Source organism: Drosophila melanogaster, chromosome 2R (assembly GCF_000001215.4).
Source record: "Drosophila melanogaster chromosome 2R".
Classification (NCBI taxonomy): Eukaryota; Metazoa; Arthropoda; class Insecta; order Diptera; family Drosophilidae; genus Drosophila; species Drosophila melanogaster.
In genome coordinates, this window is record NT_033778.4 from 12,636,300 (window position 1) to 12,659,389 (window position 23,090).

Here is a 23,090-nt window from a genome sequence, read left to right on the forward strand (position 1 = left end):
TTAACAGATTTTGTCTTTGTTCATATAGTTTGGGGCAGCCATTCAAGTCTAAAACGATGTAGTACATATTGTCATATTTAGATTCAGTTTCCACCACAGGGCTTATTTCTAAAATATTATGAGACCCCATTAGACTTTTCGATTCCTGCTATATTCCATCATCTCAAACTTAAACATTAGGCAATAATTTTTAAACAAACGCAAACAATTTAAAAAGATAACCTATTTGATTAATCAGAATAACGGCTTTGTCTAAAACTAATAATAACGGCACACGGCCAGTGCTGCCATTCATAGTAATCCATCAAAACTATCGATAGTTCGTATTCTCGATTTGTTTGCCGCCACCGTCGCTGCCGCAGCCAACTTCGCGCATTCATCGCATAATCTAGCGATAGCACGCGCAGATTTCCCACCATTCATTAAAAAAAATCGCATGTAATTATTTACAATTTGTTTAAGCGAAACAAACATTGTTTTGTGTAAATTGCCTTTTATTTATATACTGAAAGTATAACTAACAGGTTGCACACTCGATTTTCAGTTCACATTAAACGACACCAGTGTGCAGCACGCTTGATTGGCGAGGGGAAATTTGTGGAAAAATTAAGTTCATTTAGAGACAGACGCCGGCATTGCAAATATGTCCAAAACAGATACAGCTGCCGTGGAGGCAACCGAAGAGAACTCGGTAAGTTAATATACAGCAGGCTTTGTCTAAGGACTTCTATACATATATTCTGAACTCTGCCAGAACGAGACGACTTCAGATGCGGCCACCAGTTCATCCGGTGAAAAGGAGGCTGAGTTCGACAACAAAATCGAGGCTGATCGCAGTAGGCGCTTTGATTTCCTGCTAAAGCAGACGGAGATATTCACCCACTTCATGACTAACAGCGCTAAGAGTCCCACGAAGCCTAAGGGTAGACCCAAGAAGATCAAAGACAAGGACAAGGAAAAGGATGTGGCCGAGTGAGTTAAACTCCCCCTATAAAAAAGCCAACTACTTTATCTATTGGTGTACTTTTGTATTAAACAGTCATCGTCATCGCAAGACAGAGCAGGAGGAGGATGAGGAGTTGCTGGCGGAAGACTCGGCCACCAAGGAGATCTTTCGCTTCGATGCCTCACCCGCCTACATCAAAAGTGGAGAGATGCGTGACTACCAGATTCGCGGTCTTAACTGGATGATTTCGCTTTACGAAAATGGTATCAATGGAATTCTGGCCGATGAAATGGGTCTAGGAAAGACCCTGCAGACCATATCTCTGCTGGGTTACCTCAAGCATTTCAAGTGAGTTTTCATAAACATCTATTGTTTTAAAGAAATCTCTAAATACCATATTTGCGTGCAGAAATCAAGCTGGACCACACATCGTCATCGTGCCAAAGTCAACGCTTCAGAATTGGGTAAATGAGTTTAAAAAGTGGTGTCCTTCCCTCAGAGCCGTCTGCCTTATTGGTGACCAGGACACCCGTAACACCTTCATTAGAGATGTGCTCATGCCTGGCGAGTGGGACGTTTGCGTGACCTCCTATGAGATGTGTATCCGCGAGAAGTCTGTATTCAAGAAGTTCAACTGGCGCTATTTGGTCATCGACGAGGCGCATCGTATCAAGAACGAGAAGTCGAAGCTGTCGGAGATTCTGCGAGAGTTTAAGACCGCTAATCGTCTACTTATCACGGGTACTCCGCTGCAGAATAACCTCCACGAGCTGTGGGCCCTGCTTAATTTCCTGCTGCCCGATGTGTTTAATTCGTCAGAGGATTTTGACGAATGGTTCAACACGAACACCTGCCTGGGTGACGATGCATTGATTACGCGTTTGCATGCCGTGCTGAAACCTTTCCTGCTCCGTCGTCTAAAGGCCGAAGTGGAGAAGCGTCTGAAGCCGAAGAAGGAGATGAAAATATTTGTGGGTCTATCCAAGATGCAACGCGACTGGTACACCAAGGTGCTGCTTAAGGACATTGATGTAGTGAACGGTGCTGGCAAAGTGGAGAAGATGCGACTGCAGAACATCCTTATGCAGCTCCGCAAGTGCACCAACCACCCATATTTGTTTGATGGCGCCGAGCCCGGTCCGCCATACACCACGGACACGCATTTGGTGTATAACTCCGGAAAGATGGCTATTCTGGACAAGCTGCTGCCCAAGCTCCAAGAGCAGGGATCGCGTGTGTTGATTTTCTCACAAATGACGAGGATGTTGGATATCCTCGAGGACTACTGTCACTGGCGCAACTACAACTATTGCCGCCTGGATGGTCAGACGCCGCACGAAGATCGTAACAGGCAGATTCAGGAATTTAACATGGACAACAGCGCCAAGTTTCTCTTCATGTTGTCCACCCGAGCCGGTGGTTTGGGTATCAATTTGGCTACCGCTGATGTTGTCATCATTTACGACTCGGATTGGAATCCTCAAATGGATTTGCAAGCTATGGATCGTGCTCATCGTATTGGTCAAAAGAAGCAAGTGCGCGTTTTCCGGCTGATCACCGAAAGTACAGTGGAGGAGAAGATCGTGGAGAGAGCAGAGGTCAAGCTCCGTCTGGACAAGATGGTCATCCAGGGGGGCAGATTGGTTGACAACCGCTCCAATCAGTTGAACAAGGATGAAATGCTTAATATAATCCGTTTTGGAGCTAACCAAGTGTTCAGCTCTAAGGAGACAGACATTACCGATGAGGACATCGATGTTATTTTGGAGCGCGGTGAGGCCAAGACGGCCGAGCAAAAGGCAGCACTGGACAGTCTGGGCGAGAGTTCGCTGCGGACGTTCACAATGGACACAAACGGCGAGGCAGGAACTTCTTCCGTATATCAATTCGAGGGTGAGGATTGGCGCGAGAAGCAAAAGCTAAATGCGCTGGGCAACTGGATCGAGCCACCGAAGCGTGAACGCAAAGCCAACTATGCTGTGGATGCCTATTTCCGCGAGGCTCTCCGTGTCTCCGAACCCAAGGCACCGAAGGCTCCCCGCCCACCCAAGCAGCCTATCGTTCAGGACTTTCAGTTCTTCCCACCCCGTCTGTTTGAGCTGCTCGACCAGGAAATCTACTATTTCCGCAAGACTGTTGGTTACAAGGTGCCCAAGAACACGGAACTAGGATCGGATGCCACCAAAGTGCAGCGCGAGGAGCAGCGCAAGATCGATGAGGCAGAGCCGCTTACCGAGGAAGAGATCCAGGAGAAGGAGAATCTACTCTCACAGGGTTTCACTGCCTGGACCAAGCGCGATTTCAACCAGTTCATCAAGGCTAACGAAAAGTACGGTCGGGATGATATTGACAACATTGCCAAGGACGTGGAGGGCAAGACTCCGGAGGAGGTTATCGAGTACAACGCCGTGTTTTGGGAGCGATGCACTGAGTTGCAGGATATTGAGCGAATAATGGGACAGATTGAGCGTGGAGAGGGCAAGATTCAACGGCGATTGTCTATTAAGAAGGCTTTGGATCAAAAGGTAGTTAGCATTGTTTCTGTAGAGTATCTTTAATATATATGAATATATTTTTGTTGTAGATGTCGCGGTATCGCGCCCCCTTCCATCAGTTGCGGCTGCAATATGGTAATAACAAGGGCAAGAATTACACTGAAATAGAGGATCGCTTTCTGGTATGCATGCTTCACAAGTTGGGCTTTGACAAGGAGAATGTCTACGAAGAGCTGCGAGCGGCTATAAGGTGAGCAAAAACTTGGTTTTAAATATGAGTAAACCCCTTATACATTTCCGTTCTCTTACAGAGCTTCTCCGCAATTCCGCTTTGACTGGTTCATCAAATCTAGAACCGCTTTGGAGCTACAGCGTCGCTGCAACACGTTGATTACCCTTATTGAACGTGAAAACATTGAGCTGGAAGAGAAAGAACGCGCCGAGAAAAAGAAAAAGGCACCAAAGGGCAGCGTGTCCGCTGGAAGTGGAAGTGCCAGCTCGAACACTCCAGCACCCGCGCCCCAACCGAAGGCCAGTCAAAAGCGGAAGAGCGAGGTGGTGGCAACCAGTTCCAACTCGAAAAAGAAGAAGAAGTAAAGCGACAAAGCAAACAGATATTTTTCTGAGATTCGGCTCTACACTCAGCACTAGGCAGTTAAATAGTTAAGACAAGCGATTACTTAAACATATTTTACTCTATATAGTTAATAGTTCATATCTCACGCCGGAAGCAATATCACACCAACCCCACCCCCAAAATCTGAAGTTTTTTTAAACACCCGCCTACACATCCGACTACATTACTATTGCGTGCCGCTGTATTCTATTCCAAATAATTGTATTGTGTTCTAAGACTATAATCATTATATTTATATAAATCAACACAGCATACAGATTGTTTCACTTTATATTCAGAGGTGGATTCCCCGTAAGTAAAAGGCGACATATTGAATGTTTTGGTACTGTTCGCTTTATGTTTTGGAATGCTGAGCAACTTAACGTAATAACATATATAAATTCTATGAATTGCTGCTTAGTTTGTGTAACAGGGCACTTAAACTTAATATCATCTTGTTCATGCAGTCAACGGCATCGGCAATTTGGCATCCGAGCCGCTTGACCATGTTCAACATGGCCATAAGTTGGGTCTGATGTGAATGTGGGCTTCGCCTGCTTTTTGAACTCATACTTGTCTTTCATCGCGCTTCCATTGTTGGAGCTACCTGCATCTAGTGTAATACTACGTCTCTGTTTGAAGGTTGAACCCATACATATCGAATCCTTAGTCGTCGTCGCTATACATTTCGATGATCTCGTTGATGCTGGCGACGGCACCAGCAACCAGGGCAAGAATGGAGAACACGCCCAGGAAGATGTTCTTGACCAGCTTCCACTTGCACACGCCCAGGCGGTCGGGCCACAGATAGACGGTCTCCACGAAACTGGGCACAAAGATGCCCAGCAGCGAGAAGAACACGGCACCCACCAGACTGATGAAGGGTTCCAGGTTGGGGATAGCAGCAGCTACACCACCGCTAAGCAGGATAATGCCGCTGCGCAGCAGAATCTGTGTAATATTGTGCTTCTCGGGACTGAACTTGTGACTGATCTTGCGCCAGAGGATCTCGTTGGGCACATAGAACTGCAGGCCAAAGGTGAACAGGATGGCCACGGCCATCAGGAGCTTGGCCGTATCGCCCAGCCAGGCGCCTTCCGGCAGATTCAGCGTGATGCTGCCTCGCACCTGGTCGCCAAATCGCACATATCCAAAGAATCCGATGATGGCATAGAGCGAGACCACAGTGACCATAGCAATGTTAAGCACGCCGGGGCATCCCAAGAAATGCTGGGGCTTCCTCATCGAGTTTTCCACGGGCATCACAACACCGATGCCCTCCATCGCAAAGATCACGGTGGCGAAAAAGAGTGGAATATGGGCAGCCTTGGCGATCAGTGGCTTGTCGGAGTAAACCAGCGGCTCGTCGAACATGTAATACAGCGTGATCGCGAATGTGACCACAATGAAGATGTTGGCCATCATGGAGAATGGCACCAGCCACTTCAGGTCACGGATCTGACCGATAAGCAGACAGGGGATCACGGTTAGGGCAATGTAAATACGCACATCCCAGTTGATCTTCAAATCATAGTTAATGACATCGTGGAAGGATGTCGCAATAAATACGATATATACACATGCCGCAGCATAGTAGGTGGCCATCAGTCCGATATCCACAAATTGCCTGGAGATTTTTAAATAGATTAGCATTAGGGATCATCTCCTGTAAGCTTTACTCACTTGGCGAAATTCGAGTAGGGTCGCATTCCCTTGGGTCCGTACTCGAAGACCTTCTCAGCTGTCTCAGCAAATCCCAGAGCCGAAACCTTGGCATCCCTGCAAATGTCATGCGAAGTTTTAACCTGCAAGAATGAATAAAAAATGTTGGAACGTCGTTAGTTAATAGGATTCATTAAAGCATTGAAAAAGGTGATTTATAATATAGACAGCAATTTATTGAACTCTAAGCTTCTACTCCATTAATCAAATAGAAATTTATTGCAGTTTAAACAAATAGGCTAAGGTTATCACTAAGTTTTAAGTCTAAATAAATAATACTACTTCAAAATTAAGATATAGTATTAATCTTAGAGACTTGACTTCCACTTTAGAGATAATCTAAAGCTTATGAGGATGCAGTTTATTATTCCCTAAGCGGAAAGCGATTATAAAGTATTACGTCATCATATGTTAATTGTAAATCAAATGAAGTTGAAGTGAGGAAGTAGCCGGCTTATCAAATTAAGAACATTTTTAACTAGGAATATATATCAAAAAATAGTAAATCTAAATGATCGCAGCTAAGCACTTGAGAAGTTCCAAAATGACTGTCAAAATCCAAATGCCATAAATCTGCTAACTCGAGTGGCTAAATTATAGAGTACGCTAGCATTTTTTATTTATAACCAATGGATGATCGGTGACTTGGACTTTCCGAGAAACATTTGCTTGATTTACGCAATGTTTTGGCACGCGATCCCTGATGTCTGGAAATTTGGAGTGCAGCTAATTCTGGGAAATTACGTTTTTAGGGATTCGCGAGGATCGGAAATGGAAGTCGTAAAGCTACAACAATCGCACATTGTATCTTCGGCGATAAGAACAAGTGGGACTGGACTTGGTTTTTGAGACACGTGCAACGATTGGACTGGCCGTTGCAGTACGCTTATCTGGGCACTAGGTACGATTGATTCATTGGCTCCATTGATTGGGCACCTTGAACTACTTAAGACTCAGGGAACTACATACGTCAGCCGTGGATTATGCGGCTCACCTGGTCTGGCTGCTGTCTGTCGTAAATTGCTTGAGTCAACAACGAAAATCAGGTGCTAAATTTGTGGCCACTTAGCTTACCAATATATGCACGCAATGGGTGCAGAGGAATCCAACGATCAGCGTCATGGCCATTCCAAAGGCCAGACCGGCATTGTGGAATGCCATGGGCATGGCCAGAATGCCCGTGCCCAAGGAACTCTTGAGCAAGTGCGCCAAAGCGCCGCCGGCACTGGCTCCATTGGGATCGCGGTGCTCGAAGGGATGGTAGGGATCATCCGTGAGGGAAAGCTCTTTTTCCGTCAAGTTGGCTCTGCGAAAAAAAAAGGTGAGAAAGTATTAACTATGCATTCTATCAAACATATATCTATATTTATATTTTTTCCAGAAATGTATTAAATTCACATCCATTTCTATGGTGTTAAATAATTTTATATTCATTTACTGTGAAAGAATTTGAAAACTTTATTAATTTTATGTCCTGTTTTCCTTTTTACATATTTCCTTCATTATACCTTATTTAAAAGGACAATGATAAGCTTGTTATAAAATTGTTATCTGAATTAAACTTAAGAGTCTCGAACAATAAACATAAAATCAAAAATTACTTATTTAAATTTACTATATAGAACGGGAATAATGTTGTTTTATCATCTATTAAGTTATCCATTAATGATATTTGTTAAATGAAAGGAGGACCATTTGTACGTTTTAGGGACTTTCAAATGTAAGTAAAGTTTAAAAAAAAATAACTTAATATGGGTCAAATTCAATCAAATGCGAACATAAAGCTGGGCGTACTCACTTCGAGTTGAAGTCATTAATTGCGTTGGTGTATGGAGGCGGGTTCTCGACTGTTGGCGCCGATGGCAGGGATTCCTGTCCATCGGGGGTAAATCCCTTGTTATCTGCCATCTGGAAGCGTAAATAATCGTGGATCGATTGGTGTTTAATGAAATTAGCACACTTGATTGATCGGCCCCACACGAACGGGCTTTATCGGCGAAAGGAAGCACGAGATTCGCTTGCGTTGGCCATTTAAGGCTTGGGTTGATCCGTTCAAGGGTTGCTAGGCACAAGCCAGGCGTATCTTATCGTCTCTTGGAAACATTCGAGTATTAGAATTGCCTTAGCAAAGAGATTTCTGGCACTGGCCGATCGTTATCGCAACTGGCTAAGAATGGAGCTGGGAGTGGGGTCGAGCAAATAAACAACAATGGCACTTCGTTCATAAAATGCAGCTTTATGGTGCCCTAAAAGCGCTTGTAATTCGGCCATATAATCGGACCCTAAATCAGCGTCCATATAGTAGTCACCACCTATTTTTCCTATTGAGCTGATTCATTCCTTTGGGAAATACTTGACGTTCTTTCGCGGCAGCTGATCCACTTCGAGCGTATTCTTTGAACCTAGATTAGCTTAATCTTCGATTTATTTGTATTTATGGCGCGCACCGTCTTCTTTAAAATTTATGAAACTTTTATTGTAGCACTATGAAAATACTAATGGTATTGAAGGCCACAAATTGGTTGACAATGGAATGTTTAACAACCAATAAACGAGGGGTCACATGCTTGAATTCTTAGCTAATCAAATTTGGTTAAAATTGAACTACTTAGTCTTAATCAAATGAATTAATTCATCCGTAATTAAATAAGATACTACTGTGATTACTATCTCCATTCGAATGGCATTCTTAACTTCGATCGATCATAAAGTCTTAGAGGAATGGAAAATTTTCCAAATTGTGCCAGTATCATTGTTTTCGATTTTTCCCGCAAAGTTAATGAAGTTTAACTTCAAGTTGGTAGAAATTATACAGAACAACACATCGTACTTAGTCATGCATTTTTGACGAAACGTTTAAATTAGTGTACAATATTTATAATTAAACAACAGGTTCTCTTTGCTTGAAAAACTCGTAATCCCTTGATTGGTTTCAAAGACGCGATAAGTATATACGTAACATCACGTTTCCGGCTACTTACATTTCAGCTAGGATATTCGGATCGAAAAAGTTATTCGGAGCAAAGGAGGACCGAACTCGTCCTCTGGCCAAAAGCAACTGAACGATCGGTTGGCCAGGCCAATGGGAAAGGTTTCTGGGCTCGGGGGCTACGGCGCCGAAAAGTGTCGGTAAGCGTCGAAATAATAATAATGTCCAGATATGATAACGACTTAAAGCAAGACAGGCTACAACAATCAATAAACAACAAATGCCCGCAGCATGCCACATTCACAGCCAATAGAAATAAATAAAAAAAAACCTGAAGCTGCCTTTAAAATCAATTATCAACTGATAACCACCTTATCGCGACCGAACCAAGCCGAAAAGAACCGAACCCATCGGGAATCCGAGAGACTAGAACTCAATCCAGTTAACTGATTTGCTGACCACGAGGGAATTGGAACTGAAATCAAGAGTGCTCTGCCTATCAATGATGTACTAGTTCATTGATTTAAGGCAGCTCGTTTCAAATGATAGTAATTAGCTATTATGCGAATCTATATCTATAGACCCTTGATGGCTAATTACGATCTAGGAAATCAAATAATTACGTTTAATGACCACTAATCGTGAAGGAACGCGTTATTATTATCAATATTATCTGTGTACCGATAAGATTAGCGGTCAGTAATACTTAGTATACCATAGCTTTAATTCTTATATAAAGAGAGCAACCCGTTGATTTGCGACTTGGAAGGCCCTAAATATCTTTTGATCGGACATTATTTGTTGTTTACCCAATACGATTGCCTTTTATGTGGGGCGCACAAATCGATAAATCGAAACGCTAAATCTTTATGATCGACTTCTAATTGGGTTCCAGTTACTGGGGGGCCCCATTTCATATCATCATATCAATCATATCGGGACATTCGGACATTGATTATTTTTCCTAGTCGATCCCAAAACTGTCGCCATATTCGCTTTATGGCCAATTACATTAATTAGTTACGCCATTTGAACTATAATTTAATAAAGGATCGCATCAAGTGCGTCATCGCAGTTCGTATGTATGTATTTAGTCTTCGATTTGGGTGTTAATTGGCCATTAAGAAAGATTTGGTGCCCTGGCACAGCAACTAACTTCTTGGGTTTTGGGGGTTTTCTCCTAATGAGCGAAACGGAACACGAAAGATTTGGATGCAAATGTTTACACAAACAATTATATTGAGATTTATACAATCTTAATTGAAAAATACTACGTCAAACGATAAAAGCCATGTGCGGTAGGTGCGGCTTTTCGGATGTTGACCTGAATTCGTTGGAGAATTTTCAAAAAAAGATGCTGTTTTGATCGAGCAGATTGCCCTGTGTATTATTCCTTCTCAGCAAGGTTTATGGCTTACAAAACACGACCTTTATCTCCGGTTTTGCCTTATCGAAGCTGTATACTCCAGTATTAACTGCATTATACCCTGACCTGCTTCCATAAGCAAACGGCCTTCCCATCTGTTGCATAAACCGCAAAAAACTGCGTACACCTGAAATGGGTGGGTATTTCGTGGCTATAGGAATTTCTCCCTGCCAATTCTCGAGCACCGCCTTAAGTACCTTTAATTGGATGCCGACTTTTTGAATGGCATTTCGAGTGGGATCTCTTTTGGGTCAATGCATTCCATTAAAGCCAAGACAGCCTTTTTGTTGCCGTTTTGTTACCAGTTTTCAGTTTTGTTTTGCTTCGTCTTTGTTTCGCTTTTTTGCTGCTTTTGTTTTGCTTGTGCGTTCGCTTCACGTGCCGCAAGAAGAGGCAGTGAGCAAAAGCGTTGACCGTCCTGACAGACTGTCAATATCATTCATTAGGCCCCAAAAACACTGAGAGAAATATCTGTAGCCCATTTTATAATAAATTTGAAGCTTATTGAATTATCACAGATCAGTTTAATTACTAAAGGAAGTAACAGTTAAGCAACAATTGCAAAGTAGTTTGCATTTTTTTGTAATGTTTTTTCAAGTTTTCTAAAACTAATTTCGAATATAAGATCATTAACTTTTAAACAGTTTCTTAAGTTAAAGTTATCCTAATTGGATCCTAATTTATTATCTGTTTATATAAATGTTTCCTAAATTTGCGTAACTTAAAAGATACAACTTCAACTTCACAAATTTCTTTCAGTACCCGGGGGAGTTGCGAGCTGGGAAAGGAGCCCAGTGTCAGGCGATCTCGCGTTGTAAGGTGGATTGGCTGGAAACTGCCTCCCACGACCTTATCGCACCCACTTTCGATATGCAAAACGTATGAGCCTGAGTGGCATAATTGATGGGACAGCTCGACAGCTTTGTAGTGCTGAACTTGCAGCTATCTATCTGATTATTCAACTTTCGGGCATTAACCATATTATATATTAACGATGATGTGATAATGTGCGGACTTGAAATGACAACTGTTTGGGCGGGTTGTCAAAAGGTGTTTTTTTTTTTGTTTATTTTTATTTCGAGAATCTGAATTAAACGCCCGGTTTATTGTACCGTGAGTAGTGGAACTGTAAGGTAGCCGTCAAGATAAAACTGAGCCAATAATCTTTTATGACATCCAATTTGACGCTTATCACCGCAACAAAAAAATAGGGGGCACAATGATTTTTCCCACTCACAATGGGCCAATTGAAACTAAATGGGGGTTCTCCGATCGAAGATTTCTAAGTTAAAGCCACTTCCTTTTATTGTCACATGCATCCGATAAATATGCCTGATAACTCATTTGATGTGCGGGCATTAATTATAAATAATTGGGGCACATTAACACGAAAAGCGCCGTGTAAACAAACAAATCATTTGCCCAAAGCACAATAATATTACCTTTTGGACCGATTTAGTTCGCTGCGAACTTTGATGCGAAATTATAGAGAAATTATATTAATTGCCCGATCCAATCGTTTCTCCTCGACATTGACGCCGAAAAAGTGAGTTTTTCACACAGTCGCGTTAATGACGGATGTGCTCGGCGGTGCGATTATAAGGCCAGAATTTGCAGTAGCAATCAACACTGTTTAACCATTTGCTTGTTTAATTATTTAATTTTTAACACCTGCTCGGGTGTTGCAAGGATTTACGAAATTCGCGCGCGCTCTCTTCGTTTTTGATTTTAATCCCTGATCGCTGACGATTTGTTGTTAACTGTCGGACGATCGCTTAGTGACTGATATTAAGCCAATGTTTGTGCTTTAATTTGTTGCTCCGGTGGCGTCGCCAGAGCGGCTATAAACCCGGCCAGACACACACAGAGATATTGTGCGTTTGTGTGTTCCCACATCCCAGCGAAGCTCGGAGACGAAGGCGTTTTGGCTTTGGTTCGTGCAATTAGCGCAATGGACAATAAACGTTACCGTGACGCAGGTGGGGCGAAGTCGGCCTCTCTCTCAAAAAGGTTAACAAATACATATATATGCGCTGTGGGTATGGGTGCTTTCTACAGATCACACAGCATTGGGCATCCGACGGCCAGACAAGTCTGCCTCGCTCCATTACTCATACGCCGTGTGGCCGCGGAGGAGGTGGAGGAGGATCGGTGTATTCGACGGATGAGGATAACTGGGTGCCCAGAGTGCAAGCGCAATATATTATGTTGTTAGGAGCGGGATTCTTATCTGCTGTATGTGGGTGCTACTTTGTCGAATTGGATTTGTTTGGCTTACGAACACATACTGCTTATCTGATTCCATTCCATTTCGGGAAAATTCCCAAGTCCCCGTCCAGAGTTTAGGCATACTTTTGGGGGCGATCGCCTCTACGCTGATTACTCTTAATTGTTAAGGAAATCGAATCACCCTGTATTCTTCACAGATAACGATATCTATCAATCAACTGCAGCAGCTAAGCTGCACAAAAAAGCTTAATGGAATATATGCTTTATAATGAAGTTCAGAACACAAGAACAATTGCACTTAAAGATCAATCTTTTGAAACTAAGAACTTTTACAAGTTCTGAGAAAGGAACTAGTGGTATTATTATTTTGTAATTAGCCAACAAAAGCCAATTATAGGAATTTAAGTGACTATTATTAGAATTATATCAAAAGTAATAACTTAATAATTTTATAAGTGTAATAAAGTTATAAGTCCCCGATAGGCAGCTCAAGAATGCGCGACACCATGCAGCTCTTTTTGAGCTCCATAGCCAATACCCCCCATTTTACAGTTGGCCCCCTCCTAACAATCACTTAGTGCTGCCTTGGAGGCTTTTCTTTTAGACGGAGCTTAGCGATTGACTTGTTTCAAGTAGCCAGCTCCCCTTGTTAGCTGGTTTTGTTGTCTAACCATAAAATATGAAAAAACGATCGGTTTTGTTTGCTTAGTTAGTTTGCGGCGTCAGTGGGACAGTGGAAAATTTTAAGCGGCACGGCAAATGCTGTAGACAAAATGCATTTTTCACGTGATGTGCATTCCGAATTCGACGAGTTCAAACAGAGTTGAGCCAAATCGATTGTGAGTTTGTCGCTGATTTATGGGGGCACTAAATCTGGAGGCAGTTTAGGGCCAATGGCGTAATTAAGTATTGGTTAGACAAGCGAGTTCGGGAATTGCGATTATATCTCAGGAGTTTATTGGATATAGTTGTGCCGGGCTGTGGATATTGTAAACGGCGTATCTTTAATTGCAGAACACCAATTGATAAAGTATGATGTACGAGCCGTGTTGTATTGTTTAACAAGGTTTTCTATTGACGCAAGACAACTGCACGTTGCGTATACGACATGTGGAAGCCTTGGAAGGCTGATGGACTGATAAGCTAAAAGGTTCTGCGATGAACGAGACCTGAAACCCTTTTGAAGCAGGTCAAGTACTTAGTCTATAGCCGCTGCAATATTGACACTACGATTCCTTATCGATGTGGAATTCGGAAAACATTTACTACCGCAGCTGTCTCTGTATTGACAATCTTCGTTGAGCCTGATAAAGTTGTACCGCCTTAATGGAGAACTATCGATTCTGAATGTGTCCTCTTAAGTGCTTAAGAAATTACCGGCTACCGGGGGGTGGGATTTCCCACTCATCTGATATACATTTTGGCCATTTTGCAGCCTTAAAACTGCGTGTCATCAATCTAATTAATTTTCAAGCGGCAGCTCAAGCACGAATTCAAATACCTGGAAAAAGTTAAATCAGAAAAATCCCCCTCGCTTGAAAAGATACTTAAGGCCTCTTGTCACCGGATTCCGCTTCCACTTCCCTGCCTCATTACAATGCGCATCGTATTGTACTGGCATTCATATATCTGACCAACTGATCGAGCTTGAGCAAATGGAAATTTAACGTACTCCCGTCGAGAAATTCACGCCCAAACCACATTGTGTGTGTGTGTGCTGATTATCGTTCATAATAACGAGTCAAAACAATAAATAATTGATTTGCTTCCGCAATTGTCTTCCGGATCTGCCTTCTCGTCATGTCTTGGGGTCAACTCGGTACGAAATGGACGCATCGAGCACTGAGTAATTAATTAATTGACTAATTAATATGCACACTGCGCAGCTTGCCGGTTGAGATTTTGGATTTAGATTCCTACATTTCGGATATACACAGCTTCTGCCAACGAAACTGACCTTGCCCGATGTCAAACACCCGCGACGCATTTTTATTTAACGGCCACAGGCGCGAAATTCGATCATGAATGGAGGTGAGATGGTGACGCAATTTAGATTCGCAACCAAAATCTGGGCTAGTGGGGGTGCGCGCTCCCAGTCATCCGCGTGACAACTTCCTTGACTAACCGGTTAAATCTTAAACGGCGGCTCCACAAAGTGAATTTATTTAGCGCCTGTTTTGTGTCTTGTTGCTCCAGGTGACAGAACCCAGTTGTTTGGGCAGGCCCCAAAAACACAATAAGTGTGGCGGGGCACGCCCTGTAATACAAATATTTGCAGCATGCAAATTACCTGTTTTACAAATGACAAACGAAGGCACACTCATCTGGTAATAAAAACTGCCACTTGTAGGTTGATTTGCCATGCAATCACACTCAGCTCGCATGACAATAGAAAGTTTCTAACTCTGGGATTCTCAAGAAATTCCGATTTCCGCATAGTTCGACGACAGAACTATCAAGCTGAACCTTGCATCTAATTTGCAGTTCTATGCTGGGCGAATTCATGTAATGCAAATAGGAGTGTATGTCGATCGGTCGTTTTTAATGCCTGTAATTAGTATTCCCACCCATGTCTAAATTGAGATGCGTCATCACAGGTATTAAAAATTGTTTAGCTACAATTAGCGTCATTCAAGTTATTTGGCAGCTCGATAGGATCGAATGCTTTTAATAAAAACAATTGAACTGGACTTTGCCGCTTAAGTGTTTCTACAACAGTAACAGGTTAAATAATAAATGCAATTTTCAGCTTAACGTTAGGGGAGTGGCACGATATCTATTTACTCCCCCTTGTAGACGGGCTTCCGCTTCTCGGCAAAGGCAGCGAGTCCCTCCAAACGATCCTTAGTGGGTATCACCTGCGAGTAGCAGATCTCTTCGATGGAGTAGCCGGTGGCCAGGTCCACCTGCATGCCCTTGTCAATGGCCAGTTTGGCCATTCGCACGCCCACTGGCCCATTCGGGAGAATTTCCTCTGCCAATTTAAGTGCCTGCTGATAGGCGGCATCCTGGGTTTCGTTCTGTTTCACTACATGGTTAACCAGACCCAGATCTTTCGCCTCTGCTCCGTTAAACACTCGTGCCGTGAAAATGAGTTCTTTGGCCAGAGCAGGGGACAGAATGCGGGGCAGTCTTTGGGTGCCACCAGCTCCTGGTATGATGGCTAACCTTGTCTCCACCAGACCCATCTTCGTGTCGCTAGCAGCAGTCCGGATGTCACAGGCCAGAGCCATTTCCAGACCTCCGCCGAGAGCAGCTCCATCCACAGCGGCGATTACCGGCATGGGCAGCTGCTCAATGGCAATAAGCAGTCCCCTGAGCTCTTTTACAAATTCGGTGGCTTCCTCGGGAGTCATGCCTGGGATATATGTATAAGATAAGTTAGCTTTATCACAGGGATGTAAAATATTTAAGGATTAACCTTTTCGCTCTTTCAAATCCGCTCCGGCACAGAAGATTCCAGGGCTCAGACTCCTCAATACAACCACCCTCGATCCATTATCCTTCTTTATATCTTCCAGGACATCGTTGAAGGTCTCCACCATTCCCCGGCTAAAGGAATTCTTTGCTGCTGGTCGGTTTAGGCCAATAACTGAGATACCCTGCCGAGCTCCATCCAAACGCTCCACGAGAACTTCAGTTCCATCGCCATAGGGCGCTGCCGACGCCAAATTACGTGATGCAACAAGTGGCCGGGCTAACTGTCGAGCTAAACCAGACGCTCTTTTTATTAACATTGACATTTTAACGTTGAAAACAGATAAAAAGAAAGCAAGAAAAGGCAATAAGCTGATTATAAAACGACCGGCAGAAAACAGCTGTTGCCGCTGGTGCTGACAAAAGCTTAAAGCCACTATCGATAACAGTATTAAAGACACCAAGGCGGTTAATAACCGCGGTTGTTCACACTGCTTTAACATTTTACGGCATTCTTCTGACCAAATATATAAAATAGTAATATCAATGTATATGGATATAAAGATAAGCCGCTTTATAAGAATTATAATAAATGCTTTCATGGTACGAATTTTTAGATTTGCGATCTTTGTATTTATTTGCGTCTCCCACTCTTCAAAATGCTGCATAGTGAGAACAATTGATAAGCTCTGTAAGTGTGACCAAGCTGTTTCGGCATGAAAAGAAAACCACAACATCAACGGCCAAAGCACAGGCAAAAAGCGCCAGCCGGTGATGGTTAAATTTTCAGTATAAAAAATCGCCAATGTATATTTAAAGCATATTTGCAAGTACGCCCTCAACGCTCCAAGGATTGTGGCCCCAGGAACGATTGGAGCATTCCACAGAGCGACCCTATCCGGAGTAGTTACAACCGCAATTCGTTTTGCACCCGTTCCATTTGGCCCGCATGACGTAGTTTTGCGCTAGAGGAGAAACCACGGAGCACCCCCCACAATAGAAAAGAACTGATTGGAATCTATAGTGCGATAGTGACGCAGCGCGCCGTGTAAGCATTACCATATGTGTGGAAGAGATAAGCCTAATATGTATTCCTTTCCAGTGCAGGATGCTGTTGCGCGGCGTGCAGATCCTGCAGCGAAGACACCAGCACTTGGGAAAGGCTTTTAGCCAGTGCTCCTTACGTCAAGACGGCAGGAACCCTTGGAGGCGGCATGACGGCGAGGCATTCAAACTACAGCCGTGGAAGCGACCAAGCACGTTCCTTCAGTTTCGCTGCAGCGCCAATGGCAGTGATTCCAAGAAGGAAAAACCTGTGCAGGAGGAGGCCACCGCTGGTCCAGTTGCCAAGCCAAAGGAAACGAAAAACTTTGAGGTGAAGACCACAAAGGGCATCCTGTCTATCAGCACCACCATCGAGGACTCCAAAATTAACGAGATTGTGTTTGAAAAATCCGATCTGCCACCGGTAACGAAGGTGAAAGAGCCGGTTTTGGCCGCAAGTGCCATTAATCTACGTTCTACGTCTACTGGAGTAGCAACTGGTGCTGTAGGATTGGGAGAGAGCTCTGGTTCTGTTATGAATCCTCCTGAAACAGTGAAAAGCGCACCTAAAAATTCTCCGTCTGGTGCTGTGCTAGCTGAAAAGGCGGGAGAAGGTATTCGAACATCCCCACCTGCAGAGGTAACGCCTCCAGCGCCTGTGATTCCTCTAAAGCGACCCCGATTCGATTATCGTGCTTCCCTAGAGCGCAACTTTGTGACCCCCAACCGGGCCATCAGCGATTTCTTGTTGACCGCTGCTCAACTCGAAAGTCTGCCCAAGATCAAGCGGAGATCGCCGTACGAGCAGGAGCCACCCATGACTGTCTACTGGCGACGGGATGTGGAGGCTAAGGCCGTCGAAGTGTGGGGGTCCAAGGAAAATCTGTTGCGGGAGCGACTCAAGCGGGAGGTGGAGCGCAAGCAATACCAGCAGAGTAAGTGTTTTTGTGTCCTGTGTCCGTTCTACCTTTAATATGGGTGCTAAAGTCTATGACTCCGCAGATCTATTCACTGTTAAACGGCGGTTGCGTGACTACCGCAGGGAAATGGGATCTCGAACCAAAGTAATGCTCGACAACAGAAAGGAGTCGGAGAAGTCCGGGCAAGTGGTGGCCACCGCCATCGCTATGTGAGTTATATTACTTAAGAAACTAAAGTTTCTATGAATAAGATCTGTTCCTTCTAGCAATGCAGCCAATTTGCTTTTCAAGGCAGGAGGTTGGCTGTACAGCGGTTCTCACAGCATGTTTGCAGAAGTTATCCATTCTTTGGCCGACTTAATCAACCAGCTCATCCTCGCGTTTGGCATCTACAAGTCCTCTCAGAGTCCCGATATAGATCATCCATATGGATACATGAACATGCGATATGTTTCCTCGCTGATTTCGGGCGTTGGCATCTTTTGCGTTGGCTGTGGCCTGTCCATATACCACGGTATTGATGGCATTCTCCATCCGGAACCCATAACAGATCTATTTTGGGTGTACTGTATCTTGATGGGATCATTAGTTTCTGAGGGAGCCACATTGGTGGTGGCCATTAATGAGCTTAAGCGATCGGCTAAGGAAAACAATATGTCCTTTAAGGATTATGGTGAGTTTAGCATGTGTAATATGAACATAAATCATAATGCTTATTTTACAGTGATTTCTGGCAAGGATCCGTGCGTGAATGTGGTGCTGTGTGAAGACGCTGCAGCGGTAACTGGCGTTATGGTGGCTGCAGCTTGCATGGGATTAAGTAGTTACACAGGATCGCCCATCTTCGACGCCGCTGGTTCACTGGTTATAGGTGCTCTTCTGGGCGCTGTGGCCTCTTTTATTATTTATACAAATGCCAATGCGTTGGTGGGGATATCCATTGCTTCCGAGCGCCTAGAAAAGATTAACTCTGCTTTGGAGGCTGATGTAATGATCAGAGCGATTTACGATGTCAAGGGAATCGATATTGGCAATGCTCGGGTTCGGTATAAGGTAAAACCTTGCTCTTAAAGGGCTTCAATGAGACTAAAGTTCATTTCCATAGGCTGAGCTCGACTTTGACGGCCGTGAGCTGACCCGTTCGTATCTGGACAAACAGGATCTCGCAAAACTGCTCACGGTACGTGGTATTGACCCATTTCTGGGCCTGTCATTGACCGGTTTTTGTTTACCCCCGCAGACGGTTCGAGGCTTTCAAAAGGTTGAGGATCTGGAGAGCTTTCTGCTGGATCAAGGCGAAAACATTGTGGACCTGATGGGCGGCGAAATTGATCGCATTGAGATGAACTTGCGGGTTAGCTAAAATGGATGATAATCTAGTTATTCTTATTAAACGTATATACTTTAAATTTTAACAGACACAATTCCCGGAAATACGCCATGTGGACCTGGAAATACTCTAATCGCCCTCTATTCGCCTGGGGGACTGTTAAATACATAAAGCATTGGGTGATTTGGTTGCTTTCTATAAGAAATTATTGCCTGTCTAGCATATATTTATTTCCCATTGTGTACTTCTAGATATAAACCTAAAACTAAGCATTAAAAGTGTATTGTCGCGGGCTTGACAGGAGCCCGTGGTTTGAATATATCTGTTTCTTAACGTAGTTTGTTGAATTAAAAAGCCTAGATATTCCTTCACATCCCGTGTTTATAAATAGTGCACTTATTGTGAAATGTTTTCCCTTTCTGGTACCACGGGTCGGAGGTCAACGAAAGCAACAATTTCGACGGACGAAGCGCTCTGTAGCGCACTTCCCTCTGTGTGCGAATAGATTTCGATCTTTAACAGCGTTTTGCTTTCACTGTTAAAAGTCTGCGGCTCAGCGTCCGCTGTTTGGGAATTTTTTTCAGTCTGAGTTGGCGCGTGAATTAAAACGGTTGGCGGTAGGTGTACGCTTAGTGCCGAATAAATAAATATTATTTCCGATTCTATGTGCACATAAATAATTTGCACATACAGCAGAGCATATATATGCACAGTATATTGAAGTTAATTGACAAATACAAATTTTTGAAATATAAAATCGAAGACAAAACTCATGCACAACAAACCCTAACAAGTTAACATGTTAAATAAGCATTGCCTGCGATTTGTTTGTTCGTTTAATTAATTCCAAAATCAAGTAAAGTAAATAAACGTTCGAGTGGTAAAGAGCGTGAACTTTACTAATCGCCACAAAAGTATTTCAACTGGCTATTGAGTGATTTTGCATAAACGAATTTCTATTGAATCTCATAACGGGTTAGTGACCTATGACAAACAATAGAATTGTTTGTTTAACAAAGAATTTTCTGCATAGAAGAGTGAGAGATCACATTGTATCCAACATTTTAGGGCTTAAAATAATAGACAACATAAATCTGGGCAATACTTGAACGACTGGGAATGCATTATATATTATAGTTTTTAAAATATATAAAGATAAGATAAAATGACTGATGTGAAAGTGCCGCAGGCTCGATAACATTTATGTTATGTTATTCTAACTAAAATATATGTAATTACAGAAAATTAAATAATCTTAAGCAATTTCTGAGCAAAAAGTTCAATATGCGTTAAATGAAAGTGCTTAAACTTTAAACATTCTAATTGCAACATTAATAATAATTGTTATGTATTATATTTTTGTTGGCAGTGGTCATTAGAGCATTAGCAGTTCGATATGTCAAGAAAAAAAATGTCCGAATCTAATTTGGTTTTTTAATTTGAGCTTTCCGATTGCCGAGTGGTACTTGCTGACCCATTAACGGTGCAAACAGCGACAAACTCAATTTACATGTTAATTAGGTGCCACATGATATCGCTTTGAACAATGGCCAAATGAATATACTCGTTTCCCATCACGTATGTGTAGATAGGTTCTTGGGGGGTATCCCTACGATTCATGAATCGCAACTCAACTCGCGAATCAATTCATTCAGTGCGCAGGTGAAGAGCAACCCACTCATATTGAGGTCGCATTGAGTGCAATTGCTGATTCAGCAACTGAATTCCAACCCAGATGACGATCAATGCCATTCAATGCTATTCAAAACGCTGGAAGATCAATCAATCGAGCTCGTTCTCGTAATGTCTGTGTCACTAATAAATCGATTAGTTAACTAACTAATTGTTATTTATGCTTTGTTTTTAAGTGTCAAATATAAATCACAATCTTTTAGTTTTCCAGATAAACAATGTGGTTTTTATGGCTGATCTGCTTGCTGCTGCCAATCATTGATGCAGCTGAGGTTGAAAAATCTCCTGCAAAGCCCAACATTATATTTATTTTGGCGGATGATTTGGTGAGTTTGATTACTATAAATTTAATACACATATTAACTCAATATTTTAATATTTTTACTATTTTAGGGCTTCAACGATGTGGGATTCCATGGCTCGGCAGAGATTCCCACGCCTAACATTGATGCCTTGGCCTATTCTGGCATTATTCTGAATCGTTACTATGTGGCACCCATTTGTACTCCATCCAGATCTGCCCTTATGACGGGAAAATATCCCATACACACAGGTGTGTTAAGATCATCCTTTTCTTGTAATTATAGTTATTAGTGTCATTTTCTGTAGGAATGCAACATACAGTTCTCTATGCCGCTGAACCACGAGGTTTGCCCTTGGAGGAGAAAATACTACCTCAATATTTGAATGAGTTGGGGTAGGTCAATGTCAATATCATGCCCACTTTATAAACACAATCTCCATTTCCAGCTACACCTCTCACATAGCTGGCAAGTGGCATTTAGGCCATTGGAAGCTGAAGTACACTCCGTTGTATCGCGGCTTCAGTAGCCACGTGGGATTCTGGTCGGGTCACCAGGATTACAACGATCACACCGCCGTGGAGAACAACCAGTGGGGTCTAGACATGCGCAATGGAACACAAGTGGCCTATGACTTGCATGGTCACTACACCACGGATGTGATAACCGATCACTCGGTTAAGGTCATTGCCAACCATAATGCCACCAAGGGTCCACTGTTTCTCTACGTAGCCCATGCGGCTTGTCACTCGAGTAATCCGTATAATCCTCTGCCGGTTCCGGACAACGATGTGATCAAGATGTCGCACATTCCCAACTATAAACGGCGAAAATTTGCTGGTAAGTTTTATTCGATATTGTACTATTCAGAAAGGAGAAATAATAGCCATTTTATGATTTTAAAATTTGTTTATTTTGTATTGTTCTAAAATGTAAATACCTACTATTTCCAGCTATGGTTTCCAAAATGGACAACTCTGTGGGTCAAATTGTGGATCAGCTGCGCAAGTCGAACATGCTGGAGAACTCGATCATCATATTCTCCTCGGATAACGGGGGACCAGCCCAAGGATTCAACCTTAACTTCGCCTCCAACTATCCCCTGAAGGGTGTGAAGAATACCCTGTGGGAGGGCGGAGTTAGAGCAGCGGGTCTCATGTGGTCACCTCTGCTGAAGAAAAGCCAACGAGTGTCCAACCAGACCATGCACATCATTGACTGGTTGCCCACGCTCCTGGAGGCAGCTGGTGGTCAACCAGCGTTGTCTAATCTCAGCAAGCAAATCGATGGCCAGAGCATTTGGCGGGCACTGGTTCAGGACAAGGCATCTCCTCGCTTGAATGTACTGCACAATATCGATGATATATGGGGCAGTGCAGCGCTCAGCGTTGGAGATTGGAAGCTGGTCAAGGGCACCAATTACCGGGGTAGTTGGGATGGTTGGTACGGTCCGGCTGGGGAAAGAGATCCTCGTCTGTACGACTGGCAGTTGGTGGGCAGGAGTAGGGCGGGCAAAGCGCTGGAGGCTCTCAAGATGCTGCCAAGTCGGGCGGATCAGCAGAGAATACGAGCAGCTGCCACGGTGTCGTGCCCGGGACAATCCTCCCAAGGAACCAGTTGTGTGGCCACCGCATTCTCTGCTCCGTGCTTGTTCCACATTCGCGATGATCCCTGTGAGCAGTACAATCTGGCCAAGCAGTAAGTACTGTGAATTTCATTGAAAAATTCATATTTTTTTTTACAAATCACATTTAAGATATCCGGAAGTGGTAAACGCATTGATGACAGAACTCGAGCGATTCAATGCCACCGCAGTGCCGCCCTCGAATAAACCAGCTGATCCTCGAGCTGATCCCAGATTCTGGAACTATACGTGGACAAACTTTGGGGACTATCAAAATAACGATCTTGATACTTTTAGTGGGGATATTACTTTGGCAAAGACTGTGTAGAATAAAGATATGATATAATACGATATGATGTGATATGACATGGTTCAAATGATTTTGAAAGTAGAAGTAG

At 43.3% G+C, this 23,090-nt stretch overlaps 5 protein-coding genes across 9 annotated transcripts; 3 read left to right on the forward strand and 2 right to left on the reverse strand.

Annotated features, from left to right (window-relative positions):
• Positions 1-371: 371 nt before the first annotated feature.
• Positions 372-4,329, forward strand: Iswi (Imitation SWI). Of its 3 annotated transcripts, none has more exons than NM_165931.2 (7): positions 372-482; positions 545-691; positions 755-972; positions 1,040-1,294; positions 1,356-3,471; positions 3,531-3,691; positions 3,753-4,329. In NM_165931.2, the coding sequence occupies exons 2-7, from the start codon at positions 644-646 to the stop codon at positions 4,036-4,038; spliced, it is 3,084 nt and encodes a 1,027-aa protein (NP_725204.1). In that variant the 5' UTR covers positions 372-482; positions 545-643; the 3' UTR covers positions 4,039-4,329. The 3 variants fall into 3 exon arrangements, with proteins under 3 accessions (NP_725204.1, NP_725203.1, NP_523719.1); NM_165930.2 differs by having other exon boundaries at positions 372-438; NM_078995.2 differs by having other exon boundaries at positions 372-691.
• A 61-nt stretch (positions 4,330-4,390) lies between these two features.
• Positions 4,391-11,925, reverse strand: CG8785 (uncharacterized protein). 2 transcript variants are annotated; one of them, NM_136960.3, is made up of 5 exons: positions 11,577-11,925; positions 7,578-7,687; positions 6,854-7,085; positions 5,741-5,862; positions 4,391-5,684 (listed from the first exon to the last, which is right to left on the reverse strand). In NM_136960.3, the coding sequence occupies exons 2-5, from the start codon at positions 7,685-7,687 to the stop codon at positions 4,724-4,726; spliced, it is 1,425 nt and encodes a 474-aa protein (NP_610804.1). In that variant the 5' UTR covers positions 11,577-11,925; the 3' UTR covers positions 4,391-4,723. The 2 variants fall into 2 exon arrangements, with proteins under 2 accessions (NP_610804.1, NP_725205.1); NM_165932.2 differs by lacking the exon at positions 11,577-11,925 and adding an exon at positions 8,761-8,842.
• Positions 11,926-15,001: 3,076 nt separating this feature from the next.
• On the reverse strand, positions 15,002-16,188 carry CG8778 (uncharacterized protein). Its single transcript, NM_136961.3, has 2 exons — positions 15,785-16,188; positions 15,002-15,721 (listed from the first exon to the last, which is right to left on the reverse strand). Exons 1-2 carry the CDS (start codon positions 16,104-16,106, stop codon positions 15,144-15,146), a joined length of 900 nt encoding a protein of 299 aa, NP_610805.1. The 5' UTR covers positions 16,107-16,188; the 3' UTR covers positions 15,002-15,143.
• Positions 16,189-16,505: 317 nt separating this feature from the next.
• On the forward strand, positions 16,506-19,444 carry ZnT49B (Zinc transporter 49B). Of its 2 annotated transcripts, none has more exons than NM_165933.2 (8): positions 16,506-16,828; positions 16,883-17,759; positions 17,812-17,953; positions 18,011-18,417; positions 18,469-18,797; positions 18,850-18,924; positions 18,985-19,098; positions 19,163-19,444. In NM_165933.2, exons 2-8 carry the CDS (start codon positions 16,889-16,891, stop codon positions 19,205-19,207), a joined length of 1,983 nt encoding a protein of 660 aa, NP_725207.1. In that variant the 5' UTR covers positions 16,506-16,828; positions 16,883-16,888; the 3' UTR covers positions 19,208-19,444. The 2 variants fall into 2 exon arrangements, with proteins under 2 accessions (NP_725207.1, NP_610806.2); NM_136962.3 differs by having other exon boundaries at positions 17,827-17,953.
• Positions 19,445-19,654: 210 nt separating this feature from the next.
• Positions 19,655-23,042, forward strand: CG8646 (uncharacterized protein). The gene is made up of 7 exons (NM_136963.4): positions 19,655-19,691; positions 20,970-21,092; positions 21,160-21,319; positions 21,376-21,463; positions 21,517-21,908; positions 22,022-22,766; positions 22,825-23,042. Exons 2-7 carry the CDS (start codon positions 20,985-20,987, stop codon positions 23,018-23,020), a joined length of 1,689 nt encoding a protein of 562 aa, NP_610807.3. The 5' UTR covers positions 19,655-19,691; positions 20,970-20,984; the 3' UTR covers positions 23,021-23,042.
• Positions 23,043-23,090: the final 48 nt, after the last annotated feature.

Excerpts from the sequence above, each read along its gene's own strand:
- Iswi (NM_078995.2), top strand. The coding sequence starts at position 644 with ATGTCCAAAACAGATACAGCTGCCGTGGAGGCAACCGAAGAGAACTCG. Across the intron at positions 3,472-3,530 it reads AGAAGGCTTTGGATCAAAAG|ATGTCGCGGTATCGCGCCCC; the intron begins GTAGTTAGCATT and ends TTTTTGTTGTAG. Across the intron at positions 3,692-3,752 it reads GAGCTGCGAGCGGCTATAAG|AGCTTCTCCGCAATTCCGCT; the intron begins GTGAGCAAAAAC and ends GTTCTCTTACAG.
- CG8785 (NM_136960.3), bottom strand. The coding sequence starts at position 7,687 with ATGGCAGATAACAAGGGATTTACCCCCGATGGACAGGAATCCCTGCCA. Across the intron at positions 7,086-7,577 it reads ATTAATGACTTCAACTCGAA|AGCCAACTTGACGGAAAAAG; the intron begins GTGAGTACGCCC and ends TTTTTTTCGCAG. Across the intron at positions 5,863-6,853 it reads CCCATTGCGTGCATATATTG|GTTAAAACTTCGCATGACAT; the intron begins GTAAGCTAAGTG and ends TCATTCTTGCAG.
- CG8778 (NM_136961.3), bottom strand. The coding sequence starts at position 16,106 with ATGTCAATGTTAATAAAAAGAGCGTCTGGTTTAGCTCGACAGTTAGCC. Across the intron at positions 15,722-15,784 it reads GGATTTGAAAGAGCGAAAAG|GCATGACTCCCGAGGAAGCC; the intron begins GTTAATCCTTAA and ends CATATATCCCAG.
- ZnT49B (NM_165933.2), top strand. The coding sequence starts at position 16,889 with ATGCTGTTGCGCGGCGTGCAGATCCTGCAGCGAAGACACCAGCACTTG. Across the intron at positions 18,798-18,849 it reads ATGCTCGGGTTCGGTATAAG|GCTGAGCTCGACTTTGACGG; the intron begins GTAAAACCTTGC and ends TCATTTCCATAG. Across the intron at positions 19,099-19,162 it reads GCATTGAGATGAACTTGCGG|ACACAATTCCCGGAAATACG; the intron begins GTTAGCTAAAAT and ends AAATTTTAACAG.
- CG8646 (NM_136963.4), top strand. The coding sequence starts at position 20,985 with ATGTGGTTTTTATGGCTGATCTGCTTGCTGCTGCCAATCATTGATGCA. Across the intron at positions 21,909-22,021 it reads TAAACGGCGAAAATTTGCTG|CTATGGTTTCCAAAATGGAC; the intron begins GTAAGTTTTATT and ends TACTATTTCCAG. Across the intron at positions 22,767-22,824 it reads CAGTACAATCTGGCCAAGCA|ATATCCGGAAGTGGTAAACG; the intron begins GTAAGTACTGTG and ends ATCACATTTAAG.